This window comes from Lontra canadensis, unplaced genomic scaffold (assembly GCF_010015895.1).
Source record: "Lontra canadensis isolate GAN:19392208 unplaced genomic scaffold, GSC_riverotter_1.0 scaffold1, whole genome shotgun sequence".
NCBI lineage: Eukaryota > Metazoa > Chordata > Mammalia > Carnivora > Mustelidae > Lontra > Lontra canadensis.
The window spans coordinates 26,099,655-26,112,911 of NW_022630995.1; the positions used below are offsets into that span (position 1 = coordinate 26,099,655).

At 47.6% G+C, this 13,257-nt stretch overlaps 1 protein-coding gene across 2 annotated transcripts in view; it reads left to right on the forward strand.

Annotated features, from left to right (window-relative positions):
- USP46 (ubiquitin specific peptidase 46) overlaps window positions 1–13,257 on the forward strand; it is a 53,961-nt gene that overhangs the window by 36,155 nt on the left and 4,549 nt on the right. For both annotated transcript variants that reach the window (XM_032851836.1, XM_032851844.1), the window contains exons 5-8: window positions 3,950–4,026; window positions 9,144–9,227; window positions 11,542–11,739; window positions 12,934–13,012. In XM_032851836.1, coding sequence (XP_032707727.1) covers window positions 3,950–4,026; window positions 9,144–9,227; window positions 11,542–11,739; window positions 12,934–13,012 — 438 coding nt within the window. The remainder of the gene's footprint in view (window positions 1–3,949; window positions 4,027–9,143; window positions 9,228–11,541; window positions 11,740–12,933; window positions 13,013–13,257) is intronic.

Sequence of the window (13,257 nt, forward strand, 5' to 3'; positions counted from 1 at the left end):
GTGTGTGTATTGTTTGGGTGTTTCTCTAGAGATCCTAATATACATTCCTTACTCTTCACGGTCCACGTACAGTTAATAATGTCAGTGTTTCCTGTAAAACAGCTTGTAACCATACAGGTGCATATTCCATCTGCCTGTCCCTGCCTTACTGTGTCCTTATCCTGTAACTGTTGTATGTATTACATTTATGTATATTACAAACCCCACAGGACAGTGTCAAAATTACTATTGTTTCTTCTTTCCTGAGGATCTGGATTTCCATCTGGTATCATTTCCTTTTGGCTTGAAGAACTTCCTTTAACGTTTTATTTGCAGTGCAGGTCTTTTAATAATGAATTCTCCTTATTTTGTCTCCATTCTTGAAGGATCAATTTATGGCCTATTGACAGTTTTTTCTTTTGGCACATTAAAGATGTTGTCCTTCTGTCTCTGCCCCCCATGATTTCTGATGCAACATCAGCTCCCACTTGAACCATTCTTCTGTAATACATCATTCTTCTCTCAGTGTTTTTAAGATTTGCTTTTTACTCTTGACTTGTTACAGTTTGATTATGATGTGCTTTGGCTAATCTTCTTTGTATTTATCCTACCTGGTGTTTTTTGAGGATCTTGAACCTACAAATGTATGTCTTTCACCAAACTAGGAAATATTTTGCCATTATTTTCCAAATAGCTTTTCTGCTCTATTCTCTTTCCTCTTCTGAGACTCCAGTTATAAACATGGTATTTTCTAACAGTTTTCTGAGTATCTGTTAATTTTTATTTCTTTTTTCCTTTATTCTCCTTGGATAATTTTCTGTTGATTTGTCTTTAGGTCCACTTTTTCTTTCCTTTGTCCGCTCCAGTTCATTGTCAAGTCCATCTGGTATATTAATTTTTCACTTCTGGAATTTCCATTTCATTCTTTTTTCTTTCTTTTTTTCTATATCTCTGCTGAGATTTCTTATCTGCTAAAAGAATAATTGTGTCTGCTAATTTCAGCAACTGCGTCCTCTGAGGACTGGTTTCAGTTGTCTTAAGAATATCTCCCATTAACTAGGTGATGGACACTGGGGAGGGTATGTGATGTAATGAGCACTGGGTATATATAAGACTGATGAATCACAGCCCTGTACCCCGAGACAAATAATGCATTCTGTGTTGATTAAAAAAGTAAAAGACTGTCTCCCATTTTCCTGGTTCTTCACACATTTGATAAGTTTGACTATTATCTAGGACACGGAGGATGTAAAACTTGAGGCAACTCTGGGTTCTGTTATTTTTCTTCCGTGAGTGTCACGTGTTCTTGAGTCCTGACAGGCGGTTCATCCTGGCTGGACTCAAACTACGAATCTGTTTCGTAGGCAGCGGCTTGACCCTTGGGTCAGCCCTTTGGGCTCTGGCTGAGTTGCTGAGTCTACTCTGTGCGTAGGTGGTTGAGTGGGCAGCCAGAAGCGTGGGCGGACGGAGGTGGGAATACCCGCTGAGATTCCAACCCCTGTGGCCCATAGACATGGTTTCCCAGACTTAGTTTTCTGGTTCCAAGACCAGACAGGCTGCATTTGTTCCCCTCCAGATGCCCAGGTAAAGGCTACGAAACTGTACCCTTACTCTGTGCAGCTCTTCTCCCGTCTGTGTTTGTTCTCCAGCACCTTCAGGTAGCTACTTGTTATTTACAGGTAGCTGAGTTCCATAGCTTTCTGGAGGAGTGTAGGAATGGCAAGATCTTAGTCATTACCGGAGCCCCTCTTTCATTTTAGTGAGGGAGAGTCAGACAGTGAAATAATACAAATGAGACATTTATAATATGAAGTCATTGTATTGGTTATCTGTTGCCTTGTTACAAACCACCCCAAAACTCTGAGACTTAAATCAATGTCATTATTACAATTCCTTCAACTCTGGGGTGGCCAAAGGCCCCCCGGTCTAGGCTGGACCTGTGCTGAACTTGTGTGTTAGTATTTCAGCAGGCTCACTGCTGTATCTGCAGGCTGCCTAGGCATTTTGCTCTAGACCGGGCTTGGCTGGGGCACCCTGGTGAGAACAGCTCTCTTTCATGGGTCTTTCATCTTCTTCCTGGGCGTAGCGGACCAGCCTGGGGGCCCTTGGGAGGCTCAGTTGTTTGAGCGGCTGTCTTTGGCTCCGGTCATCATCTTGGGGATCCTGAGATCGAGCCCCATGTTGGGCTTCCTGCTCAGTGGGGAGTCTGCTTCTCCCTCTCTTTCTGCCTCTCCCACCTCCCCACCTCTCAGGCACACACTTTCTCAAATAAATAAAATCTTAAAAACACACACACGCACACATTGGGCTAGCTTGGGCTTGTCTTTCTTATGCTGACAACAGAAATGTAAGAGAGCAATTTCGTAAGTGCCTGTTCAAGCTTCTGCTTATGACATGTCCTCTAACATCCCACTGGCCAAAGCAGGTCGTATGGCTGAACTCAGAATCAGGATGAGAAACACATCTCTTGATGAGAGGATCTGTGAAGTCCTACAGCAAAGAAGCCAGTGTAGGCAGCGGTAAATATTTGGGCCTTTCATGCATTCTGCAATAGCAGTAACAAGTGCCATTTACCAAAAAAAAAAAGGCAGAATGATGAAGTGTGTGTTTGTGTGTAAGGGCGTGTGTGTGTGTGTAGATGTATACAAGCGTTTTTTGTACAAAACTGGAAGTCAATTCTATAAGGATGTATAGCCTGTGTATTAATTTAATATGATACAATACCACCAGGTAGTAAACCGTTCCCAGCTCTTGGCTCATTTGAGGCCATTTGCAATGTTTGTACCCCTCCCCGACTTACTGAGTGTTTACCTTTGAGAGCACCTTACATGTATTATTTTATCTTTAGAACAACCTGATGAAATATCTACTCTTACTGTCCCCACTTTATAGATGAGGAGACTGAGGCACTGCAAGGCTGAGTAACTGGCCTGCGGTCATTCAGTGCGTAAGTGGCAGAGACAGGAGATGAAACTGGAAAGTGTGTCTCCACACCCTTTCTTGTGTGCAGTAATGAAAGTATAAGAGATTGTGTCTGTGTTCTGAGTATTTCTTTAGAAAGTGGCCTAACAGTGGAGTATCGGGTCATAGAGTAGTTGTCCTACTTAAAGAAGTGTTTTCTCACTTTCCTGCCGGTTGATTGAGCACTTCAAGGTCATTGCTGAGCTAGTCTGTCCCTCCCACAGCAAGGAAGTAAAACGCCAGGCTTGCCAGTGAACTGCTGGAATGCTGGCCGTTTTTAACTCCGTGAACTTCAGCGAGTCCGAGCGCCAGGCTTGGTGTGGTCTAAACAGTGGGCGCCGAGGCACAGCTGGGTCGGGGAGCCAGCTCCCGAAGGGTGGCCCGCATGAGCCAGTGCTCCAGGCCAGCTCCAGGTCCCACTGATCACAGACAGCCCAGGGCTCTGCCGTGAAGGCCAGGTGAAGGCCATTCCCCAGCTCGGGGAGGGGACAGGTGCACCTGCGTCCAGTTTAACCTCCAGCCCGGCCCCTGATATCTCCCTGGCCCCACGTACTCCTGAGGGAGTGATTTCAGGGGACTGGCTGAAGGCGCCGCCCACGGCCTCGCAGAGATTGGCCCTCAGAGTAGGGAGTTTTAGAAATCTCTTGTCTTTTTTCCATTTTTTCTCCTTCTGCCAGTTTGGGGTCTATGGGTGTTTTGTCTGATTCTTCATACTTTGAAACGATGGGAAAAATGAACGGAGAGGAAGCGAAATCTGGTTGAGTGTTAATTATTGCAAGTTCTGAAAGAAAGCTGGAACGGGAGTATAGGTACCTTGAGAATTTGGGGCTTTCTCTAGATGGGGTTGTTTTCAGTGTAAGTTGTTGCCAGTGAGCATACAAAACCACGCATTACTATGCCTGCGGTTTTGGGTTTTAGTTGCCTGTAAGCGTTGAGAATTTTATCTACTGTATCTATTATGTATTTTGTACCTAATCCTTTTTTTTTTTTTCTTTCTCCTTTGCTTCAGGTTAGTAGCAAAGATGAAGATTTTCTTGACCTTTCTGTCGATGTGGAGCAGAATACATCTATTACCCACTGCCTGAGGTAACCTCATGAATTCTGACCATGATCTGAGCTTTTGATCAGGCCAGTAAATATGTGGGGGGGAAATACTGTATTTCCTCGGGAGGTAATCTTCCTTTCAGTTAAACCCATATAATCCTATTATTTTCTATTTCTTCTTTCCCAAGAGAGATTAAAAATAAGTATATGTGGTCTAGAGAAGAAGGATTGTGCTGAGAAGAAAGAGGATCAAGTCATTAGTCCTTAAGTTTAAAAATAAGTTTTAATCTTTAATACAGATGTAGACTTTGGCTTTCATCAGTGTCTCTCTCTCTCCTGTTTGTCTCTGACACACATGATTAACACACACTACCCATGCCTACCATTACTCTTTCTAAGCCAATTTGAAAAATTATGTACTTTTGAGTTGAGAACCAGTGGGGGAACCATCTATTCCTCCGTCTTTCAGTGTTCTGTGGAGATGAGTGATGAAAAGATATGCCTCCTTGTCAAGACCGAGAGAAGGTATGGAACCTGGAACGCAGAACGCCACATGCCCAGGATTTCCAGGCATACTGTGTGTTGACTTGAACACTGGAAATGTGCCCAGAGGCAATGCAGAGACATGATTCCCGTTTCCCTTCTTCCATCCCTTCCCCTTCCACACCCCCAACCCTCCACCCCCGCCCTTCTTTTGTGAGGGCTTAGAAGCAGCCCAGCCCTGCTCTAGACACTGGGCACGGAGGAGCAAGCCTCAGACACATTGAGGCTCTCACAGCCCTTACATTCTAGGAGGACTCCACAGGCGATGATCGGTGCCCTGAAGGACATTAAATAGGTCTCCAGAGTGCTTGGTTGTGCGGATGCCAGGCGGGACCTCATGGTCAGGGCCGGCCTCCCGTTGCTTAAGGTACCATAGCTTGGACATTGTCTAGTGTCTGACGAGGCACAGTGGATCTTTATCAATGGCGATTGGGTGACAGAAGTGTCATTTCAGGAGTTCAGGTTACTTGGAACCTTTCAGAAGGAGAGCTTAAGGGGACTGGCAGTGGTGGTTGGCTGTTAGAACGTCGTCTTGCGGGGTGATGGCACCAACGCGAACACAGAAGAGCTTCTTGGCTCCTGCACCTGCTGTGTCGTGTTCCCCAGGGCCCCCTCGGCTCCCTTTCATGGTTCAGTTTGGTTTGCATTCTTAAGGGTTTGTTTTTAAAATTAGAACTGTGAATTTCCTTCTTACCATGTCTGCATTTGTCTTCTGATGTGATATGTTACCTTTCTTTCATTTTGATGGCGAAAAGGAAGTTAAAAATCGAGCTAAAATTGTAGGATTTGAATGTAAGGTCTCTGCCACCTCCTTCCAGATGACTAATTCCATTATGGTTTCCCGGCTTTTGTCCCAGAGGAATGATGAAGTAAACAGTGGTTACAGTCAGGGTACAGGGCTACGAAGCTGCGCCAGAATCCTCACATTTCAAATGTCAGGCAGGGTGAGCAGTCTATATCGCAAGTGAAAACCCAGGACGTTTTTTCTTTTCTTCTTTTTGAAAAGCTCAAGGATGGCCTCAGGCAGAAACTTCAGATACGTGAAGTTTATCTTAATTATCCTTCCATGGCCTTCTGGGTATTTTTTGCCCGTTCACTCCAGCGCCCGATTCACAGAAACCTCCTCTTCAAGTGCCGCATTCCGAAACCACTCTCCCTTGCCTTGTCCTCCTCGCATTTAAAGTGCCGGTTCTCCCGGTGCCAGGGAGGTCCGCTGGGAGGGAAGTAGCTCTTCATTCTCCCGTAGCTCTGTTTTAAAAAATGGATCTTCTCTAAAATAAGTTCCTTTTCTACTTACTTTGAGAAGCCTCTTTTAAGTCCCCTCTGCCTGACTTATTTCACTTAGCACTGTACTCTCCAGCTCCGTCCATGTTGTTGGAAATGGCAAGATTTCATTCTTTCTTATGGCTGAGTAATACACACATAGTCCCCCTCCCCCCACGTTTCTTTATCCATTCATCTTCCGATGGACACTTGGGCTGCTTCCACAGTTTGGCCCTGGCCGTATTCAACTTCAGTGAGCCTAGGCCTCTATTTTTAATTAATTTTCTACGTGATTCTAATACCACCGAAGTTTGAGATCTGCTGCTCAGATAGTGGTCCGTGGGCTAGCATCATTGACGCCCCCGGGAGCTCATTAGAAGAGCATCTTAGTCTCCCCCAAGAACGAATGAGCAAACCAGGATCTGTATGTTGACGAGATCTCTGGGTGGCACAGGTGCATGTCAAGGCTGACAAAGCACTGGGAACAGTGGCTGCTCACACGCCAGAGAGCTTCTGTGTAATTGAGTGGGGGCCAGGGGAGGGACTAGGCGCTGAGATTGCTTTGAAAGCTCCCCAGGTCATTCTCATGGGCAGCCAGGAGAACTGCTGGTGTTGCAACCTTAGAACAAAGCTTCCCACCAGCTGCGCCCCAGGAAGGAGGTTACCCATGTGTGTGGATCCCCTCGGCTTCTGGGAGGCGGGGCAGAGCAGCTGTACCTGTTACCTGCTGGGGTCAGCCTCTTCTCCTGACCTAGGCTCATTGTCCCGTTCTCCACCCACCGATGCCCTGGGAGCGTTACCGTGTCCCTCTAAGGAGTGGGTTGGGGGGGGGTGGTGAGCCTCCAGCAGCTGGGGTGGGGCAGGATGGTGGTTATTTGTAAATTGGGCCTTTCAAGTAAATACTAACTTTGGTATATTTCCACCTGTCTGGGTCTGCAAATACTTCAGGGAACTTTCTTTGCAGAACGAGAGTAGAAAGTGTCTAATTCCTTATTCGCTGCTGGGCTTGCCTTGATGATTCTGGTTCTTCAGCTGGGTGAGGGGCGCGTCTGTGGTGGACATCCCAACGATGTGTGGCTCCACCGTCACCCAAACTCTCCTCTCCCTTTTCCTGCCCCCCACCCACCAGCTCCACCCCACTCCTGTGTAGGCCAAGAACAGCATTCGCATCCGTTACCTCGCTGAAGAGTTAGCCTGTGTTCATTCAGCTAAGTCTGAGTCTCCTTTAGGCCCCAAGCACCTGAGATCTGCGAGTTGAGTTTAATTGCCTCCTAAATTGTTTTCTTGCCTCTTAGCCCCTCCGGTCCTTCCTCCATAGTCTACCAGAAATGGTATTTCTCACAAAGCACTGATTATGTCTTTTCCTTGCTGAGACCTGTTAGTGGAATTCTAGAGCCACGGGGTCCGCAGCAGCTTGTAGGACACAATCCGCACCTCGCCTCCATGTCCCTGTGGGGCAGCAGTCCTTCTCTCTGGAGTCCTGGACTGTTACGCACCCGGCACACTTTCCCTGAGAACCTGACTTGGGCATCACCCCAGTTCAGGTTCATTTCTCCTTCCTCGGTGCTTTCCCCTGGACTTGATACACCTGCTTCTGTCTTCACTCAGCCCACAAATGGAGTGCCTTGGTGCTTTGGGCCTGTCCTCAGGGCTGGGGACGTGGCAGTGAGTGAGACAGATGGAACCACTGCCCACAGAGAGAAGAGGCAAGCGATCAAGTAAATAGGAGGAGAGTTTTGGACGGTGCTGAGTGCTCAGAAGAGAGCGAGACAGCCAACAGGGTAGAGGCTGGTGGATTTGCAGAAAGTAGACAGAGAAGTCTTCTCCCAGGAGGTGATATTTTTGCTGAGCTCTGAGCAGTGAGTGGAGCCAGTCATGGAAGCATCTGGAAAGGAGCTGTTTGGGGAAGCGGCACGTGCAGAAGCCCTGAGGCAGAAAGGCTGGGTGGCCCTCCAAAGGGAGGGTAGGAGGGAGGTCAGAAGAACAGTCAGGGGTCTGGCCTTGGCAAGGTATCTGGTTTTATCCCTAAGCGAATTGGGCACTGGCTGGAGGGCTTTAGGTATGAGAAGTGTATGCAGTGGTTTTGTTTTTTTAACCTGTCCGGAGCATTGCCTGTTGTGACCGGCTCACTCGCACGTGTCTGTCAGACTGAGGGCAGTGTGAAGGGCAGGCGCTTCTGCGATCCCCTGCACCAAGCCCAGGGGACCGTCACTTAACGTCTGAGTAGCGAACGCATGAGCCGTCTACGGTTTCTTTTGATAAGCTCTGCGTAAGTGTGTGAGTCAATAACACCATGTAAATAACATTTTCTCTTTAATAAAATCTGATCGTTCTGGTGCTAGGACGCTCCCTGTGAATAAAGAAGTACCACAGGCTCTCTCTAGACTCCAGGGTATTATATTCTGGATGTCCTCCTCAGCCTTTGAAGTCGTACCACAGGAATGTTAAGTAGAATCTCAATGACCAGGAAAGAATGAAAAGCTGTGACATTTAAAAAATGAAAACCATAAGTAGTGCAGTAAAACCTCATGATGGGGGTGAATACAGATCTAACGTCGCAGTGGCATTTGTCCTCAAAAGGATCCAAGGTGCGGGGGAGGGGGAGCAGGGGATTGGAGGAAGCCGGCATCTTCTGGTAGTTAGGGGTTTTCATAGTTCGGTTTAAGGGCAGTTGTATATGGTTTAAATACCATTATCTTTACCTTTGTGCCCTTTGAAAAGAGATCACCCGAGATACACTGTTTTTCATTACATGATAATGTCATCTTCTATTTTACGTGATTGACTTTTTTGGACCTGACTATAATGTAGCAGTGGGCTTTTATAATAGTGAGTACTTTCCTGTTCTAATTTTTAATCGCCGGGGTACAGGTAGTCTTGTTAAACCTTGAGATTTGTTTTTTGAATCCATTGGAAACCCTCATTTATATCCATCCATGTACCATGAAATAAAGCTGTCTTTGAAAATCTCCGGTGGTGAAATCATAACCCAGTCCAGCAGACATGGTCTAATGGTAATCATAGCACTGACTCAACAGAAAGATCTTTTCTCATTACTTCTTCCCCACATGCACTTAAAAATTACCTACAGGTCACCTGGGTGTCTCAGTCGGTTTGAGTATCTGCCTTCAGCTCAGGTCATGATCTCAGAGTCCTGGGATCGAGCCCCAGGTCGGGCTGACTCTCTGCTCAGCTTCTCCTTCTCCCTTTGTGCGAGTTCGACTCTTTCTCTCAGAAATAAAGAAAATATATTTTTTTTAAATTACCCTACGGGTAATAAAGGGTTTAAAACATGGTGTATAGCAAGTACGTTTTGGACTGTGTTTTGAGATGGAAAATATTTTTCTCCGCAGAGACTTCAGCAACACAGAAACACTGTGTAGTGAACAGAAGTACTATTGTGAAACGTGCTGCAGCAAACAGGAGGCCCAGAAAAGGTACGTAAAGGATTTAGCCCAGAGGGTGGCTTTGTGTTGAGGGAAGGAACCGTGTCTGATTTTGAATCCCAGTTCATGGGATCATGGCCAAGTAGCTTTGGAGAAGTTAGTTGCCTTCCTCCTTGGAGGAACAAGGATTAGAATGCCACCTGCGGGACTTGTCCATTTGTCTGACTGTGGGATCCTTTGTTCATTCATTCATTCTACAAATATTTATTGCATGCCGTGTGCCAGATACTGTGCTGGGTGAATGAGTGAGATCGGGTGTAATTACTATCCGCTTGGGATGAAAGTCAGGTTATAAAAAGGACGGGGTGTACAACACCTGGTAGATCTCTAGTAATATTGTTGGGATTGCCTAAGTGTTGGAACTTCTTAATCAGAGACTCAAAAAGTGAAAAAAGGTAATCATTGAATGTGGAAACATGAGGAACTGCTAGCACATCAGTTAAATGGATGGGCGGTAAGAGGTCATCACTTTCTGAACTGATACTGGATCCAAGCTCACCGGTCTTTACCAGCACCAGCCGGTTACAGCCCCTGGACAGTCTGCAGTAGTCAGGGCTTCTCTGTTATCTGCCCCAGGTATCAGGAAACTTGACATTTTAATTAGCCCGTGGGGCTTTCGCATGAGTTAAACTTACCCTGCCTGTAGTCGTGGAATGAATAGAATAACTCACAGTAGCTCGTTACTGCTGTCCGAAACCTTCCGGGGTCTAGAGCCACGGTGGAAATAGTTCCTGTGCCCAGCCTCCCTGGCTCTGCCCGCCCCCCAGACATGCACGTCTGTCCTCATTGCATCAAAACTCACGAAAGGTCAGTCATTCTGGCAGATGGGAATGGAGGGCAGAGGTGGCGAACTCTTGGGAGTGATCAGCGAGCTCATTTCTGCTCCCTGTCCTCAGAATCTGTCTTCCCAAGGCCAGCCCAGACCTCCCCATGTGGCACTAGTAGTGTCCTGCTCAGCCTTGGAGGTTTTATGGGTTAAAATAGTGTGTGTTGGGGCGCCTGGGTGGCTCAGTGGGTTAAGCCGCTGCCTTCGGCTCAGGTCATGATCTCAGGGTCCTGGGATCGAGTCCCGCATCGGGCTCTCTGCTCAGTAGGGGGCCTGCTTCCCCCCACCTCTCTCTCTCTCTGCCTGCCTCTCTGTCTACTTGTGATCTCTCTCTGTCAAATAAATAAATAAAATCTTTAAAAAAAATAAAATAAAATAGTGTGTGTTCCTATAAAATATGGGGTTCCCCGTGATTCTTGAAAAGTTGTAAAATATGGGGTTCCCCACGATTCTTACATTTCTGCTGGCCTTACTATTTTCTTATCTTTATGAACAGGGTTTTACTTCAGTAGAATCCTGAACAGTAGTCTCTTAAAATTGGTAGTCTCTTTAAAATTATTTTTCAAATAATATGCTTTGACAGTGTATACAAGCTGAACGGCATTGACACGGACCCAGGATGGGGGTCCTGGAAGGTGACTGAAGGGCCTCTCTTCTAGCAGAGTTACCTGCATAAACTATTGTTTGTGTGAGTTTTTTGCCAAGGAATATTCATGGTCACCCGGGGAAAAAAGCGTTCTGTGTTCATGGAAGTTTGGGGAAGGCCACATCCAACAAAAGTTCTGCACAGCAGAACTTCAAAATAGAAAGTAACCCTGTCCACACTAGCACCCCCAAAACCCCGGCTTGGTGAACACCTCCGGTGCTCCAGGAAGCCCATTTTGGGGACAGTAGCCCGAAGCCAACCCCTGCATTTTCAGAGGGGCGGCACCGAGGGCCACACTGGGGAACGCCTTACGCAGCACCAGCCTCGTGCGCCTGGCTCTCCGGTGGCTGGCAGTGTAGATGGAAGCGTCCCCGCCGGTCCTCAGAACCCGCAAGTCCAAACCTCAGCCTTCTGCTTGTCCGTCCCCCCACTTCTCTCAAGAGCTGTCCCCCCTCCTCTCCACTGTTTCCAGATGGGGTGGATGGGGCTGTGGTTGTCCAAAGACTGTTCCTTTCTGGAGGGCAGCAGGCAGTCACGGAGAGCAGTCGCACGTCCTGGGTTTTACTGGTACAAACTCAGGACGGGCTCCTTTGCCCAAATCGAAGCAGAGACCCGCCGTGGCCCTTCGCCCTGGCCGGCTGTGCCCCGGTTCGCCGAGAGTCGGGGAAGTCGGCTCAGCGCACGCAGTCTCCTCTCGTTCTTGCAAGCGGTCCGCGTGTTTGCGGGACGGAAGCCCCTGAGCCCTCCTGCTGTCCGTTGGGGTGGTGGCAGCGGCTTCGTGTCCCCCTGACGGCTGTGGGGGACAGCTGACGGTCTGTTTTGTGGTCCCCTAGGATGAGAGTGAAGAAGCTGCCCATGATTTTGGCCCTGCACCTGAAGCGGTTCAAGTACATGGAGCAGCTGCACAGGTACACCAAGCTGTCTTACCGGGTGGTCTTCCCGCTGGAGCTCCGGCTCTTCAACACGTCCAGCGACGCCGTGAACCTGGACCGCATGTACGACCTGGTGGCGGTGGTGGTTCACTGTGGCAGGTGAGGGTAGCCCCAGCTGTGCCTTCCCCTTGGGTGAGAGTCCGCGCTGATGGTACTTTCGAGAATGTTTTCCGAGCTGCTCCTTACCGCAAAATAAATCTAAAATATACTCTTTAAACTTTTTTTTTTTTTTAAGATTTTATTTATTTGACACACAGAGATCACAAGTAGGCAGGGGCGGCGTGGGGGAGCAGGCTTCCCACTGAGCAGAGAGCCCAATGTGGGACTTGATCCCAGGACCCTGAGATCATGGCCCGAGCTGAAGGCAGAGGCTTAACCCACTGAGTCACCCAGGTGCCCCTAAAATGTACTCTTTAAAAAAAAATTTTTTTTTTTTGTTTTGTTTACAAGTACTCTTAAAAATAGTCTTTATGCTCTTTGTAGTCTTTACCCGATCAGAAACAGAGTAAGAGAGAAGGCCCCTAGATAATGGAGATGCAGAGTTTTTTGCTGGAAGTCCTTTAGTCCTTTCGAGCAAATATTTTTTTAAGTCCATTGAAAATTCATCCGTTTGTGATTCTGTCCTTAGCTGGGACAGGATTGTGTGGTCTCTTTCCATGCTGTTACTCTGGCTTTCTTCTTCCTTTTTTTTTTTTTTTTTTAAGATTTTATTTTTATTTATTTATTTGAGAGAGAGCATGAGAGGGGAAAGGTCACAGGGAGAAGCAGGATGCCCGCCGAGCAGGGACCCAATGCAGGACTCGATCCTGGGACTCCAGGATCATGACCTGAGCCGAAGGCAATCGTTTAGCCAACTGAGCCACCCTGGCGCCCCACTCTGGCTTTATTCTTCATGGCCCTCATTACCCCTTGAAATAGTTGTATTTTAGTTCATTCGTTGCCTAGCCAAGCCTTACCCCGAGAAGGTGGGAACTTTATTTTCGTTGCTGCTCTTTTGTCTGAGAGTCGGGAGACAGTCTGGCACACAGTGGGTGTCCAGTCACTGTCGAGTTTGAATACCTGCTTTCCGCCCGGCACTGTGGGTCTTCAGAAGACCCGTGTCTTTGCATCTTCGCAGAAGATTCCCTCACGCGCCCCACAGCACGCCCTGTGGCTCTCCCTCCCTGCATTTCCACCAAACCACCGTGGGCACAGACACGAGAGCGTTTGTTCTCGTAAATCACTGCTTACGTGGTGCGACACAGTCTTTTTAAAGAAGTAAATGGTAACCTGACAACTTTTGTCCTTTTCCAGCGGTCCCAACCGTGGGCATTATATTACTATCGTCAAGAGTCATGGCTTCTGGCTGCTGTTTGATGATGACATTGTAGAGGTCAGTATGCCAGTTACCCTCTGTGGGGCTGGGGCACAGACTGTGTTTGGGGGAGTTTATAGGGACGGTGGGGGCACTTCTACAACAGGCCTGTTTTCCCCCTCAAACGGTTTACGTATCTCTTGAAACTAAATTTTGCTGCTCTTCATTCTCTATGGAAAGAGAGAAAGGGCTGTGATGGGGGCTCACTGATACTGTGTTCCCGTTAACTGGTCCACCATGGACGGGAGCTCTCTGTGTCCCCC